The 19,247-nt window shown below is 35.1% G+C and overlaps 2 protein-coding genes across 2 annotated transcripts; both read left to right on the forward strand.

The window, feature by feature from the left end:
* The first annotated feature begins 4,655 nt into the window (after positions 1 to 4,655).
* Positions 4,656 to 7,822, forward strand: LOC107712468 (izumo sperm-egg fusion protein 1-like). The gene is made up of 7 exons (XM_016517725.1): positions 4,656 to 4,722; positions 4,829 to 4,849; positions 5,107 to 5,196; positions 5,315 to 5,433; positions 6,429 to 6,582; positions 6,661 to 6,829; positions 7,711 to 7,822. Exons 1-7 carry the CDS (start codon positions 4,656 to 4,658, stop codon positions 7,820 to 7,822), a joined length of 732 nt encoding a protein of 243 aa, XP_016373211.1.
* A 6,840-nt stretch (positions 7,823 to 14,662) lies between these two features.
* LOC107712482 (dual specificity protein phosphatase 2-like) lies at positions 14,663 to 18,083 on the forward strand. Its single transcript, XM_016517748.1, has 4 exons — positions 14,663 to 15,584; positions 16,416 to 16,546; positions 16,654 to 16,873; positions 16,970 to 18,083. Exons 1-4 carry the CDS (start codon positions 15,191 to 15,193, stop codon positions 17,221 to 17,223), a joined length of 999 nt encoding a protein of 332 aa, XP_016373234.1. The 5' UTR covers positions 14,663 to 15,190; the 3' UTR covers positions 17,224 to 18,083.
* Positions 18,084 to 19,247: the final 1,164 nt, after the last annotated feature.

The raw sequence follows: 19,247 nt of genomic DNA on the forward strand, positions 1-19,247 counted from the left end.
ATATATGTGTGTGTGTGTGTGTGTGTGTACAATCTGATATATGTTAGTTCGTTTGATTAAGCTGTACAAAAGTTGGAAAAATATTACTTGAAATGAATGAATCTTTCAAATGCTGAGTAATAAAAGGGATTTTCCTAGCAAAAAGAGGTCTGAGAAAGTAAAAGTGAATTAGAATCACATTTCAGGGGTTTTCCAGCTGTGCTGCTTTGTTTTTTTTTACCTTTCAAGGGTGAGTGTCCCTTTAACAGTTATTTGGATCTTCAAAAGCGTGATACATCATGCCATCAGAAAGCAGAGATCTTCAGCAAACAGCTGTCTGGACACTGAAGATTGGGCACAATAACTTTATTATTTTAGGTGTGGTGTCACAGTGATTATGGTTTCTGGGAGGGCGTGTGAGAATGTTTTTTCTTTAGTGTCTCACTGATTGTTCTTGTGTCTCAGAGTCTTATATTGTGTAGTCACTGTAAACGTTGTAAAACTGTTGTAAAGACTGTAAAAACCAACCAACAGTCTCACGTAAAACATATCTATTTTACAAGGTGGTGATTTCACATGAATTTGTACGATGTGAATCATACGAAAATGTATGGTTTTTAGAAAACCAGTAGCCTAAGCATGAAGGTCCACCTCCAAAACCGATATTTCAGATTGTACGAATAAGATCACACAAATTAATCTGAATTAGCCACCTTTTCACCAAAATGTAACAGTTACTAGGCTGGGTAAAAATATCGATATTTCGATATTAATCGATTCTCATTTTTACGGAACGATATCGATTCTTAAATCTCAAGAATCGATTAGTCTAGCCTGTTTTCAGTTAATGGACGGAACGTTGAAGGGGACGGAACGTCCCATCCAATATATCGCAATAAGCATTGTGCTTTGGTACTTTTAATATGAAACAAAGTCTCAGATTTCAAATTCTGTCCATTGTATTGCAGTATTCAAACAATAAATGCTGTTTTGGCGCTGTTTAATGTGGCGTGACCGATCGCTGTAGCGCCTCAGTTCAACAGACGCGGCAGCACGAGGCGCATGTGAACTGATCATCTCCTCCACATTAATACCATAATCCATCAAGATTTTATGAGAGCCACCATTATGTTTATATTTAAAAAAATAAAAATAAAATTGAAGTAGAAATATTTTGTAATTGTAACTTTATTATTTTAAAAACTTCATTAAGTGAAATTTTAACAAATCAGTTAATTTTAACCTTCAATCTTATAGTAATGTAGTACCAGCTGACTCTCATGTATATTTTACAGCATTAGTTGAGAGATTTTTTTTCCTTGAGAAAATTTGGCATGTACTGTACCTGATATATATCCAAAATAATCGATATTGAATCGAATCGAATCAAATCGCAAGCTTGTGAATGAGAATCGAATCGAATAGTGAAATTTGTGTCAAAACCCAGCCCTAATAGTTACCCTATTGAAAAATAACTATACTAAAATGTATTTGAAATACATTTGCATTACACATTTGTGTACTTAACAGAAATACCCTGCAATTGTACTTTTAGTATACTAAACTGGTATACTTCAATTCTGCTAAATTGGAATAACTAATTTTGTACTTAATGCACTTTAATTGTGTGGAAGTAGTGCTGAAGTCAAACTAAAGATATACTTAAGTATATTTGATTGTGCAAAAGTGGAACTATTGCAAGTATAATTCAGGTAAATATCTTGCATTTAAAGATCAATATTATTCAAAGATCATACGATACTCATCAACAGCAACATAAAACAAATTTGAGGCTTAATATTAAGAAATGTGCATTGTTCACAAGTAGTGCTCCAAATACAGTTTAATTATGATTTTTATATCAGTAAGTCTCAAACGATATGTCAGTAAATATGTAATAGATTTTTAACTATACTTAGTATGAAATAAATGTATTTTAAATATATTACTTTTTTACTAGGGTATGAATTGCCATGAGATTGTGTTTGTGAAAACACCATAAAAAATCATGTCAAAAACAATGTTCTATTCTTCTAACAATTAGCAACAACTACACTCTTTTTCTATTATAATATAATCAGATTGTATTATTTATTTATTTTTAGGTAAATTGGCTTAATACGTTCTATTTAGCTTATTTATATTCAAATAAGCTTAATTTTTTTTTAAATGCCTCCTTCCAGAATGTTTGACGGTTTACTAGTAGTGTCTTTACATTGTTGTGGATTTTCTTGTCACAGAAGCTTCTCGTGATGAGTTGCTTCCCATACTTTAACTTCAGAAAGTTACTCAAAACAGTTACTGTAAGCAATAATTATAATGAATTGAAATGTTAAAAAGCAAAATTCCATGCTTATTCTTTTTTACAGTGTTGAGCCTTCTAACATGAGTGCTTGGATGAAGATTTTCATTGTACAGTATGTGCGCTGCAATATTTTACAGACTTATGGATAAGCACACGTAAACGCATGGTTAAGGGCACATAAATTATCTTTTCAATGTATAGTTTCTGTGGAGGTACAATATATGTTGAACTTAATCTAAGATGTTCTGGTAAGTGATAACTATCAGGTAAATCTTTTTCCTGCTCATAATCTTTTATCCTTTAGTAAATGTTATATTTTTGGTGTCCAAATACCTATATTTGACTAAAATTAATAATTTCTTGATTGCAGTGATGAGTTTAGCATTTCTGCTTTTTGTACCAGTTGGTGGCAATATTATGTAGATTTTGACTGATTTTGAAAAAATTGTTTTGGATTATGCTGTGTGTGCATATTTTTATGCATGTTTGTGTGTGAGCGTATACAGTAAAGTCAAAAGTCTAAGTCCACTGCTAACAAACAATGCTTTTATTTTTTAAAACCTGATGATCATGTTTTTTAAGGACATGGAAACCTCAAAACTTTCCGATGTCCTCATGTGCATACGTTCATTGTCTTCACACCTACGTAATCATTGCACGTCATGAACGAAGCAAAAGGATCTTGCAGTTGTCACCTACATCAGGCCTGTGCCGAGGTGGGACAGACCGCCGCTGTCATGGTTAACCACTGAGTGAGCTAAGCTTAATGTGATGATGTACTTTGACAGCAGGACTCTGATCTAGAGGAAGTAACCTGCCTCAACCCTCTTGTCTGCATTCAGAGTCCATTATCTTTAATAACACTTCTTCCAGTGAAATGTCTTGATAAATTTGTTTATTACGTGCTGTCCACTTCAATTGATGGACTAAAGTTTTGTGGATTACTTCCCCAAACAAAATGAGAAGTTAGGGATGTCAAGTTAAATAAAAAATTAAGATAATAATTATTATTTATATAGGAATATTTAAACTAAAATAAAGTAAAATTGAACTAGAAATGATAAAAATAGATGCAGTTCATTTCCTGGTAATTAAAATATTATTTTGAAATATAAAGTTGATTAATTTCAGTCTTATAAATGTTTATGCTAATTCAATGGCAAAACCACTAGTATTTGTAAAATTTGTGATATGAAAATGTTTATTTGGGAGAGGAAATGTGTGTTTTTTTTTTTTATCCATTGTAACTGTCGTCTTCATATGTGACCCTGGACCACAAAACCAGTCTTAAGTCGCTGGGGTATATTTGTAGCAACATGTCTAAATAGCATGTGTTGCTATGGCGTTTAGAATGTTTCTGCATGTATGACATCATACGGCTTCTTTGGCTCTCAAGTGACATTACTAAAGAATGCCAAAGATTCACTTTTTATATTTTAAAGGCCACAGCTTGCTGTCTCTCCTAAATGGCTTTTGTATTTCTTTTCGGCTGGCTTTTGATTCTTGGTTCATGCCCCATTGTAAGGTCCTGTCTGCAGTGTGACCAGGTGGTTTGTTATGTGCATGAAGACTTCCTGTCAACAGTTAAAGGAATCACTGTCCGTGATCAGATCGAACTGAAGCAAATCATTGAGCATGCTTACGTCAACTATCGGGACACCAGCAGACGGTTTCGCGGTGTCATAGGTACTGCTGTAATATAGCTGGGAGATACTGCTATTCATATCTGTAAAATGTAGTAGAAGTTAGCAGTTTAGATTAGCACATTCTCTGAACAATTATCTATAAATAACATTGCCTATGCTCAATAGTAGTTTTTTAAAGTAAAACTTTAACATAAAAATGAAGGCAAAATGAAAACTAATTCTTATTGAGAGGAAGGCAACCTTGAAGAAGCTCAAATATATATATAAAAAAAAGTTTTGTTAAAATTGTTGGTCAATATGCATAATATATTTATGCTATTTTGTTGTTTTGATGGCTTTGCTAATTCAAAAATTTGGGAAAAGGTGGGAAAATGCTTAGGTGTTTTGAAACTAATACATGCAAGATTGGCCAAATTTCTATTTTGTCTTCAAATTATATTTTTAAATGATGATGTTGAGTGCTATCTGATGTTTGCTTTAGATCCCACAACTCTCTATCGTGCACGGACAGAATACCAGAGTGAATTCAAGAGGCACTGGAAAGAGGACAAGACAGGTGAGCGCTTGTGGATGTAGATTATGTCCTTTTTAATTTTTTAAGAAGAAGAAAAGTTCTAGTCTGAAGTCTATAGAGCAAAAACATCAGAAAAACGTAGATGCTTTACATCTGACAACATGTAAAACTAATGTTGTGTTCTTCTCGTTTAGGTTCTATTCAGTGGGATATGATTAATATAGTGGAGAAAGGAAAGAGAATCCTTCAGAAACATTTGGAGATTTTTGCTGCCCACGGTATGGCATACATTAGATTTTATATAGCAAAAATGTGTCAGAACATCTAATTCTCACTAATGATCTTTTTCTGTATTATCTTTTTTATTATTATTCTTTTTCAAAGGTCTGTGTCCAAATAAATGTGGTAAGTACAGATTTGAGATTCCTCTATATTTCTCTATAATATTATTAGGAATATCTTAACACAAGAAGTCAAAATTTTGTACACACTTATTCTGGTGTAGAAATAATTTTACGCTCAGTAAATTTCACAGATAATTACAGTGAAACAGCCAGTAACACATGTAATAAATGAAATGTGAAATGGTGTATGTGTTACAGGATAAAGAGTGTGTAAAGTATGATATATTTATCGTGTATACGGATGCTTGTTTGCTACAGGGCTGTTGTATCAGAGAGTGATGAACTGCACTTCCTGTCAGTATGGGCTCTTTACGTGTCAGTCAGCCACGCCGCCACTAGACTGTGAAGGTGAGACAGACAAACGCCCACAGATACACACACCAAGATGATTTTTTCTGACTATATTAACACGGCACACTTCTCTTTTGTCCTTCTCTCTTCTTTGTATTCTTTCTCTCACTATCAGAGCATCATCTTGAGGCAGATGAAGGAGAGGAGGTGGTGCTGGACTGTTTCCTGTCCTGGCACGCTCTTGTAGTTGGGCAGACCGAGTACCATTACTCCTGGCATCCTGGAGAAAAGAATGTACGTGCACACAGACAAACAAACCCATTTGCTGTTTTCAAAGAATCCTGAAGCCATTTTGAATACTGTTTCAGACAACATCAGAAATACACTGTAGTATGTTTTTTGTAAACAGTCCTTATTACAGTTAAAATACACTTTAAAAGAATATGAATAAGTGCAAACTGACTGGAATGTTTTCAGGAAAACCTAATTGCATGTTATTTGCAATTGAATGAAAATTTATTATAGTTTAAATTGATATTGAACGGAATTAGCTAAACTTAAGAGTGCTTTTGACCCACTTAAGTAATTTTACTGTATATATAGCCTTAAATGTAATATTGAATAACACACTACAGATAAAATTACAGTCAAGTACTTTACGTGTACTTTAGTATTCAGCACATCAAAATAAATGTAGCTACTATTTTAAAAAATGACAAAAAAAATGTCATAAAATAATGTCAAAAAATGTAAAAAAAATAATTTGTCAATAATACAAAGTGCATTTTTCAAAGTTTACTTATATGTGTTAAGAAAGCCATGAAAGTGGCTCTAAATACACTTAAGTGGCCTTTTATTTCAGTAATATTATAAGCAGTACAGTTTTTTTTAATATATAAATTTAAGATTTTTACACTATTTGTGCTTTTTAAATTATTTGTGTATGTTGGAGAGTAGAGAGATGCTAACTTAACTCATTTTCTTAGTAGCATGACAACAGCTCAGCTAATAATGATAGTCTACTTTTCCCAACAAGTACTAGTTATATACATTATCTAATGATGTGTCATTTTATAGTAATGTTAAAGAAAACATGTCCCCTTGAATAGCTTTAATACACCATGTATTCTACCAGGTAGCCTACTTTAAATCATTAGCTTTTTGCTTGATAAGCTGCAGTTTGAAAATACACTCAAGTATTGATCTTTCCAGACCAGAGTACACTGATTTAAATTGGAATTATTTCCTAAAATGTACTAAAATGCAGCCTGTTTATTATTCACTGCAAGCTGTCACATGACGGAGAGTATGAAGCGCTGGTGGTGACAAAGGAGTCTAAAATTGTCCTCAATCAGCTGAAAGTCAATGAGGAAGGCATGTACCGCTGCCTCCTACAGGATCAAAAGGGTACTACGCTGTCCCGCATGTATTTCAAACTGAAAGGTAGGCGACGTTTATTGAATTTAATTACTCATTGTGGTCTAGATTTGTCCTCCTCTCATCTGTCTCTCTTTCCCTCAGTCAACCCACTGCCATCTACAACCCCTAGACTGATTGTGGCTTTGCCGTCCCTGCCCTCGGGTTATGATACCACACTTCACGGCCTTCAGAGGAGCAGTCTCATCATTATTCTGATTTTACTGACTGTACTCAGCATCACAGGCAGCCTTGTCATCATAGTGAACCTCAGGTATGTCATAACAAGATGGTTAGAACATATTAAAAAGGGGCTTTTGAATATAGTTCGAACAACAAGAAGAACAAAATAGAAAATGGGCGAAAATAAAGATAGGGAAGGAAAGAATGAGTAATTAAATGATGAATCCGTTATTGAGCATTTTGTAGAAAAGGACTTGCGGGTTTTCCCTCGATTTTACTTCACAAAACATTTATTGGATGACCTTACAGTTTATTAAATAATTGTCTTTCTGTGCATATTTTGTGCTACTATTAGCAGTATTATATTTAAGTCAAATTTCATTTCATACAAGCTTCCATTTAAGTGTCCTTTGTTTATATTTTTATTCATTTTCATATTTTGCAAGACATAATCAGGCCCACATGGAATCTGCACCCACAGAAGATCAGCAGATTTCCACAGAAGTTGAATGGGATGCCTGTCATTGTTTGTTTATGAAATCATGGCCAGTGTTGTTACTGTTAACTAAAACTATTACAACTCATTTTCATTAATTGCAGTAAAGCTGAGATCAAATCAAGTATAAATATTAGATGAAAACTAGATGAAAATAATAAATGTTGCCATGGCAATTTGGCAAAAATGGGCCGATAATATAAAAAGAAACAAAACCAAATAAAAATTAAAAAAGCACCTAACACAATTACTAAAACTTAAACTATATTATTATTTTAATGGAATATAGTATGCAGCTCAGCATATTATATGCATGCATGAGGGTTGGAGAGAGAGAGAGAATGGGGAGGAAGAAAGAATGACAGTGGGTGATCTGTCATGGCATCCTGCTGATTTTGTCCAAAGAGACAACATTAGGAAGGAAGCACACTTTGTTTGCATCCATTCTGTCATGTTGCTTTGTGTCGCTCTGACAGAGTGAGCATGAAGTGGCAGGAGGAGGAGAGAGACAGCAGGAGAGGAGGAGAGGGGGAGGATGTGGAGAACATTGAGCTGATGAGTGGATGTGATCCAAAGAGACACGAATAAATGACCACAGACACCCAAAAGACTGATGAGTTTCAAATGCTACAGTGTGAGCGTTTAAAAGATCATATATTTTATTTTATATATATAGATTTTTAAATAACGTTAGGGTCAGTAATTTTTTTATTTTATTTAATACTTTAAATACATTAAAGTAAAGACATGTATGTATATTGTGACACTGAAGACTGGAGTAATGGCTGCTGAAAATTCAGCTTTGCAATAAATTCCATTTGAAAACAGTACCATGACGCATGCTCAAAACACGCGTAAAACAGAAACTCTTTTCCACTTCCATTTATTTATTTATTCCACTTGTATGCATTTCTTTTTAGTATTTAAATTTCTATGAGAAGTTGATGGCAATTTTAAGGCACACAGATGAAAGAAAAAAGAAGCAGCAGCATTTGGCAAAAGCTCATACAGAAAATAGTGACATCATTATTTGACATGAAGTCATGTGACAAGCTCTGGAGGTAGATTTTCATGGGTGATTTATTTTGGGTTTATTTCAGTGGTTAATGCCATTTGCATTATTATCTGTCCACCAGGTGCTGTCGTATGTTATTCAATTACACACTGAGTTCACAAACACACACATGCTATGTAAAATAGATCCATTCACTGGAAATGAAAAAGGAAGACACGTTTTGGTTGGGCAGACACGTGGGAGAGAACCAGAGATAAAGTGAGAGAGGTAAATCTCTTGGATTACAATGTTTTTCTAGAATGAATATTCCCCTGCCTACTGGTTAATCCTGGGGATTATCCGCTCTTCTGGCCAGAGGAGAGTACGCTGAAAACTCTCAAACGCTTGTTTTCATGTGAAGTTCCCCTTCGGTAACTGAGAGACTGTCAGACTTCCTGTTCAGAATGGCTCCATTACATCTGATTGACTGTTTTTCAGTTCTTTCAGTTACAGTATTGTGTTGTTCGACGTGAACAGGTGGCTGAAATCTTTAGAAGATATACCAGAAGTCATATTTTCACAGCATTTCATTATTTCAAAGCAGCTTTATAGAAAATCACAATGTTAATGTTTATGATATCCTTATATTATCATGTCACTGGGGATTCTGGGGAAAGTCCTTTAAGTAACAGGAAATGATCCATTTTGAAAGGTCTGCTCAGTCGTGATTTTGAATGACAGGTTTGGATGCTTTCAGCTATTGTTTACCATCTTACTGTTGTTTTAGCAAGACGAGTGACATCATGGGAGGCAAGAAACACTGCCCGAGTAAACGCAGGTCGAATAGTTCTTCCAAAACATTTTTTTAACTCCGCTAATTACATTAGCTTATTTATTCCTCCAGCTTTCTGGCTTGAACGGGTTATTTGTTTCTCTGGAACAAAACATAGAATACAAAACAGAACACGTACATAGAATAAGTTTTGATTTTCACTGGATTACTCATCAACTTCCTTTATGAGACACAGACGGTTTGATCATTAAACAAACGTGGAGGAGGCATCCCTCAAGCGAATATTTTTTTAGCTACATTTGCAATTTGTGATCAAGATGTAGTCATGAGTATTAATATTAGGCTGTGTCGACATTCATGACGTACATAAATCATTTGATCCACTGGAGACAACTAACACAGGAAATATTAAAATAAATAAATATCTATTTAAAAAATAATAATCTGCATGTTCACACATCTGTAGGTGATTATTAAAGTGTCAAATATTTAAATTTCAGTTGTTTTAATTAATTAATTAATTTATTTAATGTATTAGAGTTTGTGGAAAATTCATGTATGCACCATTGTATCATATATACAATAATACATTGATTATATAATGATGCATACAATAATATTTAGTTAAAAAACAATCGTGTCAATTTTGTATTATTGAATTCTTTTCCGACAGTAAACAGGCCCTATTTCTACAGCAAGAAGGGACAGTTCTATATTTTTTTCTCTGCCAAACAGGAAGCTGTGACATTACATGGCTCGTTACACTAACCTCAGCCCACAGCACCATCTTCGCAACAGTTTACACATTTAAAATGAACACCCTCATCCTGACACCCTCACAAAACCACATATAGATTATTCAATGCTACACACACACACACACACACTTAATGCAACAGGTGTGTATGCTGAATTCACGTAGCATATGATGAAATAAACCGATGAGAATGGAAACAATGGAAAACTTTATTTGTTATGTATCTACTCATTCTGAGCTGTTTGTTTTTTCAGTTATTGTTGACTGGCAAGACGTATTGCCTGTAGTAGCAGCAAGAACATCAACAACAACATGTTATTTGATTACTGCCATGGTAGAAAAATCCCTTTTTGTGTAATCTAGATACAGGCCAGGAGGCATATTCTTTTTTTAATTAATTGCACTAAATTAACACATTCAATTAGTTAAAACATGAACAGTTAATCTCATATCAACTGTGAAGTGAGTCTTTACTAAATAATCATTTGATGCAATGATGGTGTTGCGTTACAAACCAATTATTTGACATGCAAAGACATGCGCTCAAATATGAGGCAAGTACGAACACAAAACCTCATATTCTTGAGCTTAAAAGGAGGAGGAGTGTGGGATGGAAGAGTGGCCGCAGTTGTGGGAGAAAGTGTAGGGGAAAAAGACGGGGGAGAGACAGAGTGAATGAAGGGAAATTCAAGACTGAGGGAGTGAAAGAGAAAGAAGGACGGAGCTGAACTCAGCTGCTCTTTACACACATTCAGGGAAAGAAAAACAGTGCATGGGAGGATCCTCCTCCTCTTCCTTTTACAAAAGTGGTTTTAGTTTTGCTTTGTGATTTTAGAGTGAGCTGAATATGTACACGTGTTTATTTGACAATGTTGAGAAATACTGTATATTTTGGCAGATAAGAAATGATTTCAATCAATGCAATGCTAATTTTCATTAAAACATCAAAATGTTTCTTATCATTTTAACCTGGAAATCAAATATTAAATAATACAATAAAAAAATTATTATGATAAAGTGTAGAGATACTTTCCTGCCAACTGTGTATTTTAATTTCTTAGTTTATCGTTAGTAGTTTTTCATTTTTAGCTGTGTCAGTTTGACTGAAACAGAATTACTAAAATCGATACCAGTCACATGATAAACAAGGCAGTTAACGATTCAATAATATCTGCCACCTGGTTTTCGGTGAGGTCTGAGGAAAAATAAGACAAAGACTTAAATATCTAAATTAATGTAATGATATACACGTACATCACCCCACATATAAAAACCGTAAAGTCAATTGTAACAGAACATGAAAGTTAAGAATAATCTTTCTTGTCAGCATGAGGCATAATGATGTCATTTTAAGTCATGCTGGTTATGTTGACCGCAAGGTGTTTTTAGTTATCTTATGGGGGTGTTTTTGAGCAATAGCATAAGTCTGTATTCCTGTGATGCATCACATTTGATAGGCTGTATCAATCATACATGAGGAAGAATCATTTCCATTCTCATATATGTGACTCACAGACTCAAACATCCTCCCTCATGTTAGTAGTGCCATATGTTTGTTGTTGTCATTTAAAATAAATAAAAGGTGAGCTCAGACCAGTGGGTGACATTCCACACTGTACAGAAATAAATGTGGGTGAACTTCTTTTTTTTTTTAATCACTGGCTATTAGTTTCTACCTTCATTTAAATTTACATTTGGTTACTAGTTTCTGTACATTCATTTGCATCTACATTTTATTCCTGGCTACTAGTGGTACTTTCACAGTAATTTTTACAGTAGTGGTTCTACAATAAATGACGACTGCATACTGTGACAATAGCAGGAAATGACTGTGATCAAATGACTATCAACAATAACTGTAATTGTGTGTTGTTAGACTTCCAAGCATGAATAAATTAATTTTGTTTCTTTTTTTCTTTTTCTTTTTTCTGTTTGACGGACAATTTCTTTTAAAATTATGTTGACTGCAGTGACCAATGTTAAGTTGCAGTCCCGGTTGACGAGTCATACTAATACTGTAGTTCACCTGACTCAGCTCACCACAATAGCATAAAAATCCCCTACCACTCATTAAGGAATAGTTCACCCAAAATTGAAAATTTGCTAAAAATTACCCTCAGGCCATCCAAGATTAGTTTGTTTCTTCATCAAAACAGTTTTGGAGAAATGTAGCATTACATCACTTGCTCATCAGTGGATCCTCTGCAGTGAATGGTTGCTGTCAGAATCAGAGTCCAAACAGTTGATAAAAACATTACAGTAATCAACAGCTAATCCAAACGACTCCAGTGTATCAAGAAATGTCTTGTGAAGTGAAACGGTGTGTGCTTGTAAGAAACATAATTTAGGTGTTTTAACTTAAGCCATCACTTCTGGCCAAAATAGTCCAGTCCATAATCCATAACAACGCCTCCTCCAGTGTAAAAGTCCATCCACTGTTGTCCTCTCACATAAAATCCACTAATATATTTGTTTTGAACTGTTTTTGCTTATAAACAGAGCTTGATCTGTTCATATTTCTCTCTTGAATCAAAAGCGATGCATAAAACAATATTATGGATAGACCTAGTCGGAAGCAACGGTTTGAAGTTAAAACATCATTTATGATCAGACTTCATAGTCAATCACTTAAGTATCAGTGTTTGTTCGTAAAAAAATATCGTGTTATAAAAAAATTGGTGCAACACTACATTACAAGTTTTAAACAAGCAATTGTATGGAGATTTTGGACACCTTTCTGATGAAGTTGTCCTTGCTTATCCAGATAATGTAAGGTCAAGTATAATTACAGACATATAAAAATGCAAATGAATAAGCTTGTGTAATTTTTGCTACATAATAACCAACTGTGTTCTGTAACACTATTACACTTGCTAGGAGAAAATTAATTCAATTATAAAAAGGTCCAGGTTCCCAGCCAAAGTAAACACTAATGATATTACTTAAACTGCTATCCCACAATGCAGCACAATATGACTATTATTGTATTAATATGACTATTATTTTTTGTATTTACAGTGGCTTCTTGTGTAATGGCAGAATACGAGTCTGCACTGATCTCACTGTCAGATTCTTAATAAAGCATTTTATTATAAGAAATCATTATCTTGAATCTTGTAAAAATCTGGCAGTGTGTGATTATAAATTAATCTGTATATCTTAAATATTGAATGAGAAGCAGAGGGCAAAATGATGAATACCAAATACATTGCATTCAAAAGTAATGATATTAGTCTTTAAAGCTGCAGACAAAGAGCCAGTGCAGAGCCAAAAACGGGGGAAAGTGCAGAGAAAGACAAATAAGCTGTGATAGGAACAGAGAGAGTGTGAATGTGACCTCAGATTGCAGACTGCTGTTAAAGATTATCCAGCCCCTTGGGCCGTTTAATTCCAAACATAATCCTGCATCCAGAGTTCATGTTGTTTTTCCACTTTATATCACATGGCCTATTTCTCCACTGCACACTGTTTCATTCACAAGTACATCCCCCTTTATAGCACTCTTGTGTGTGGACGTGCATGGAGAATGTGCTGGCTAGACACTGAGTCCTGGACAACCACAATAAGGTGGGTGCGTGGGAGGCCGTGCTATTAGACTCGTTCATGCATCCAGAGAACAACCTGCTCCTTAATGTCTACAACTGTGTTGTTTGTTCTTAGGGGTTAAAAATAGACGTACATTTGAAATTGATCTGTTTGTCTTTGCGTTTGTGCAGTCACGTATAGCATTGATATTAGACAACTTAAAATCATTCGATTACTAAGGAACTTAATATATTGTAGATATGCTTACTGCATATAATCCTAATAATGCATATAATCCTAATAATAAACCTACCCAAGAGCTACTTTAATAGCTCAAAATATCATACTTGAGATTAATGCATCAGGATGATATGTCGTGATACATTTCTTAATCTTGTGAGAGTTGATTATAATCAGAATTTCTATTTGATAACCTGTTTATATATCACATTACTTGTTTGGGGTCTCAGAGACACTAGATTGTGATAAAATTGTCTGATATACACTCTTGCTATCTGTTTATTTTAATTTCTTCATTTTTAACGTCTATAAAAACTTCAATAATATCCGCTGATGAGGTCAGATGAACATATTAAAGAATTTGAAGGAAAAATTAGGTACATTTCTAAATTACTATTATTATTTTTACACCTAAATGAATTGCAAATATGCTTACTGCATATAATCCTAATAAACCTCTAGGATTTGTATGATCAAATCAACTAGAAATGTCTAGGGTTCATTCCAAACAGTGTTTAGATAATATGCCACCTGCAGATGTCAGATTCATAGTCACATGATGTGAAAACACAACTTTTTACTTATGACTAAATATTGGGCTGCACTGTACTTTGAAATGCACTGTTATTTTCAATAAAACAAAATAATAATATATTATTTTAATCTAACCGGTATCTACTGGTCCACTTATTTTTAATAAACTTTTTTTTTGTTGTTTCTTTATTTCTATTTTTCTTTGTTTGCAAAGCACTTATCTTTATAAATTGTATTATAGCAATAAATACACTGCATTGTTTGTGGGTTTTGCTTTTTCTTATCATCTTTTATATCTATTTGTCATTTTAATAAATTGCATCACCCACTGAAACTGTACACCTGTATGGAAAATTGCAGCGCGGTGTATTTTACCCACACAAAATGACATGATATGGTCAAGCATGAAAATACATCATCGCCTTCAGCGCGTGGTTTGATGTTCCTGATTTAACGTGACCTTGCCCAAAGCCCTCAAGTCAACCACAAAGGTGTCATAATAGAACGCGCTTTAACGTGTGTGTGTGTGTGTGTGTGTGTTGCGGTTCTACGGCTCTATGGTACTGCTTAAACTCACGTCACAAAATAAAAAACACGGGTAACCCCAACGACCACGTGCCAGTGGGAAAAAAGGGGTGAGCGCATCAAGAGCCATATATGGAATGTCGGTCTAAGTCAACGGGCCATATATGGTGCTTCCGTGCGTGACGTCTGTTCCTTATGTGGAAAACGAAGGCGTGGCTGTGGCGGAGTAGACGCGATACAAATACTGTTTCCAACCCCGCCTTACTGTAGAATCACATCTGCTGACAAGTAAAGGACTTCAAAACTAAGCTTTGATGAAAAACTGAGAACTATTATACGAAATTGACATTTAAAGACAAAATTATTCGATGTTCATTTTAAAGTAATAATACTGTGAAAACACGCCAGGCCTCTACGAACAAAATAATATATATATATATCTTTTGTGTCATCTGTTTTTGTTATTGTTTACAGTTCTTCATCTCTAGTGGACAAACGAATTCGTTTCCATTTATTTTAACGCGCTGTTGTTGATGCTGTGAAGAATATCCGTTTTTCCTCACGGCTGTTGTTTTGTCTGGAGAGGTCATGGGTATTGGCGACCCTCTGGAGATCTCAGGCAGTGAGTTGGTTCATATTTTGCGGACTCCCTCTGAGCTCTTCGCGTCTGGGGGATGCATCGTGCTGGACTGCCGGCCATTCCTCGCCTTCTCCCGAGCGCACATCCTCGAGTCCCGCAACGTCAACTGGAATTCCATGCTGAGACGGAGGTCCAAGAGCTCCGTGGTGTGCCTGGAGTGGCTGGTGGCGGATAAGTCGCTCCTGGCCCAGCTGCGGAACGGGGACTTCTCTCCGGTGATGGTCCTGGATGACAACAGTCGCTCGGTCAGAGATCTGAAGAGCGAGAGTCTGGCCAGTCTTCTCCTCAGTGCCCTTCAGTCAGAGGTCCAGTCTGCCTCGACGCACATCTGCTTTTTACAAGGTAAACTTCACCGAACTAGACATGTTGTCATTGTTTTTGGGGGGGATGCTTAAATTCAGTTCTGAACTGCTGTATTTTATATATTTCTATACACTGTAAAATGGTTTCGCAGGTAATTTAAAAAGCTTTATGTGATAACATCTAAATGAACTGTAACAGTATGGTTTAATATAACTCAGGAAGACTACAATATCTTACACCAACGAAAACATTAGATTAAAGAACATTTATAGATGAAGCGCTTTAAAGTCACATGATCTGTCTATCTATCTATCCATCTAATAGTAGTACTTTATATTCTTTACATTTATTTTCACTGTAAAAATGGAAAAATGGTTTGGCAGGTAAACTACAAAACATTCACCTGGTAACTTCTGATTTGATTTGGAATAATATGATTTAATATGACTCAGACTGACTATATTATCTTATATCAACGAAAGTAATTCGATTCTATAGTACTATATTCATATTATTAGTTGGAAAATGTAACTTATTTGCATACTACAAAAATAGCTGCTTTATACACTGTAAAAATTATTTGTCAGGTAACATAAAAATGTGCGTCATGTGGTAACATCTGCATCAACTGTTTTTATTCCAGTCAAAAATAATTACAAATATATATAAGATATTACAAAGGAGAAATTTACCTTGTTTTACAGTGTATTACATTTGCACCATAGGTTATCTCTAATCGAAAATGTAATTTTTGCTACACTTGCAGGCTTATTACAAATTTTTTGAAGTGTTTGCTTGTTCTGTTTGTCGAACCCTGTAAAATGAAATGCACATTATTAACAACAAAATGTTTTCTTTGACCATTTCTAGGTGGATTTGACGGGTTCTTCGCACTTTATCCAGAGCTCTGCTTTAGCCCTCCTCTCATGTGCTCAAACCATCCTGCTCTCAGTGATTCAGAGCCCGTTGTTTCCGGAAGAAAGACTCCTCTCTATGATCAGGTTAGCTATGTGAAATCTCAAAATCGTTATGAATTATCCAACGACATTTAATATATCACAATGTGCTTTAAATACACTCATTGATGTTTGTCTTTTGTGATTTCTAGGGTGGTCCAGTTGAAATCCTCCCCTTCCTCTTTCTGGGCAGTGCGCATCACTCATCCAGACGGGAGACTCTGGAGCGATGCGGGATCACGGCTGTGCTCAATGTATCCTCTTCCTGTCCCAACCTGTTTGAGGAGGAACTTCAGTACAAAACTCTGAAGGTGGAGGACAGTCTGGCTGCAGACATACGTGTCCTCTTTCCAGAGGCCATCCACTTCATCGGTAAGTCCTAGTGGCATCAACAAAAATAAATTTCTGAATCCTTAAGGAATATAATAATGACCTAAAAACTAAAGTTCACCTTCGTTGCATCTGCAGATTCGATAAAAGAGAGTGGTGGTCGAGTGCTGGTCCACTGTCAAGCAGGAATCTCCCGGTCAGCCACCATCTGCCTGGCCTACCTCATACACGCTCGACGTGTCAGTCTTGACGAGGCCTTTGACTTCGTAAAACGCCGCAGACAAGTCATCTCACCCAACTTAGCCTTCATGGGCCAACTTCTTCAGTTCGAGACAGACATTTTGTGCCCCTATTCTGTAATAGACAGAAAAAACAGTGGCACTGCGTTTTGAACTTTAATATCTTGAACTGACTCCACTAACTTTCAGAAGACAGATCTACTGGCCACAGCTTTGACCTTAAAGACTGTGAAAGATCTGCAAAGGTGCTTTCAGGAAGTTTTAGTATGATGCTATCTATATATGCATGCTTAATAAGGGGACCAAATGAGGCACCGTGCCCTTTAAACTACCTAAACTTGTTTGGGTAATAGATGGCATTAGCTGGCTACCTGTTCTCGATTGTTTATGGCAATACAAAGTAAACATAGAGGAATGGCTTTCAGTGTTTCTGAACAACAATGGCATCGCTGACACATGGAAAATGTAATTTGTCACATGTCATTGTGATATCGTACTACTATGATCATATAACATCGACCCAAGATAACTTGCATATGAGATATTGATGAAACAGACAAACAACTTACCCAAAAAATGGGTAATAAAGCATTTCGCTTTCATTTTGGCTTGAGCGGTAATATAGGGTTAGGATGTATGTGTGCAGATCATCACACCGTGAAATTGTTGCATCAGTCAATGTTCCATTTGACTGCAGCGACTGATGCTGTGACCATATAAGGCTGTGATGTGTGGTTAGTCTTCTGTCTGGTAAATGTCAAGTTTTTCCATGAAGTTACTGTCTAATTGTCAGTCTCAAACAAGTTTTAAAGGGCAAAGACCTGACAAACTGTGATCTTAGGTCATTTTAAAGGCAAGTTTAATTGTGTCACGATAGGCACTATTGTGAATATTTATTTATATATTTTCATCCAAGCAATGCACTTTAAATTCGATTTGTTTGATAATAAGATCTTTTGTAAGCTATGTGGTTCACTTCAATATGTAAATAAAGTGATGGATTCATTTTTTTAATGCAGAAGTCAATGTTGTTGTCTTGTATCATGTTTTAAATTATTACTCACTGACCAATTATAATCCCAATTCGTATTACAGGCCACCTTCCATGTAAGATATTAAAGTCCAAGTAATGACACTTTACTTAATATGAGAAATATAGTCACAATTAGCCATTATGAGAATTGCACATTATATTTTTTCCCTATGTTTTACAAGAATTATCTTATGCTTACCAAGGCTGCACTTATTTAATCAAAAATGCAGTTACATTATAAAATATTATTACAATTTATTTACTATTATTTAAATTATTTACTATTATTTACAATTATTACGATTTAAAAGAACCGGTTTTTATTGTAATATATAGCAAAATATATCATTTATTCCTGTGATGCAAAGCTGAATTTTCAGCATCATTACTCCAGACTTCACTGTCACATGATCCTTCAGAAATGATGCCTTTTTTCAGAAATTCTTGATGAACAGAAAGATCAAAAGAACAGCAATTACGTGAAACCGTAATCTTGAGTCTTGCTAAAGGTACTGGTCCCAAACATCTGCAAATTAGTGTTGCAATAATAAAGCGTTCAGAGCTGCGGAGGTATCATAAACAGATAACGTTGCTAATTTCTTAGTTTATTTCACATTGTTGCAATAGTCTTTGGCACACATTTACTATCTGCCCTTGCTCAGTTCTGTGGTAATCACGCGAAAGTATCAAAATGGAAATTTAATGCTTTTTTGGATTGGCCACACCTGATGTAAGCAGTTGAAATCTTTTACCACAGCGCCATCTACTGATGAAATAATAATTAAAAAAAGCTGACTCTTCTTGCCAAGCAGTAATACAGGAGGCCACAAAGTGGCAGTGTTAGTCTAAAAATCTATAAGTATGAGCAGGTCTCTAACTTACACGATTTATAATGATGATTATGATGATTATTATTTAATGTGTTGAAGGTGAGCAAATACCAATGAAGAAGTACAGCAAGAAACAGAGGAGTTTGTTTTGTAACTTTGGAGCGTTGTGTGGAATTCATCAGCAAATCAGAGATCACCAATCAAGGAGCATGCAGGGTGATTCGTGATCGTGTCACAGAAGGTCATTGCTGCCTACAGCCATCAGCATCTACAACTCTTTCATTGTGAGCGTGGGCATTGAAAACACTGATTTG

This window comes from Sinocyclocheilus rhinocerous, unplaced genomic scaffold (assembly GCF_001515625.1).
Source record: "Sinocyclocheilus rhinocerous isolate Xijiao unplaced genomic scaffold, SAMN03320098_v1.1 scaffold87, whole genome shotgun sequence".
NCBI lineage: Eukaryota > Metazoa > Chordata > Actinopteri > Cypriniformes > Cyprinidae > Sinocyclocheilus > Sinocyclocheilus rhinocerous.

Excerpts from the sequence above, each read along its gene's own strand:
- LOC107712468 (XM_016517725.1), top strand. The coding sequence starts at position 4,656 with ATGATTAATATAGTGGAGAAAGGAAAGAGAATCCTTCAGAAACATTTG. Across the intron at positions 5,197-5,314 it reads GCCGCCACTAGACTGTGAAG|AGCATCATCTTGAGGCAGAT; the intron begins GTGAGACAGACA and ends TCTCACTATCAG. Across the intron at positions 6,830-7,710 it reads GTCATCATAGTGAACCTCAG|AGTGAGCATGAAGTGGCAGG; the intron begins GTATGTCATAAC and ends TCGCTCTGACAG.
- LOC107712482 (XM_016517748.1), top strand. The coding sequence starts at position 15,191 with ATGGGTATTGGCGACCCTCTGGAGATCTCAGGCAGTGAGTTGGTTCAT. Across the intron at positions 16,547-16,653 it reads AGACTCCTCTCTATGATCAG|GGTGGTCCAGTTGAAATCCT; the intron begins GTTAGCTATGTG and ends TGTGATTTCTAG. Across the intron at positions 16,874-16,969 it reads AGAGGCCATCCACTTCATCG|ATTCGATAAAAGAGAGTGGT; the intron begins GTAAGTCCTAGT and ends TTGCATCTGCAG.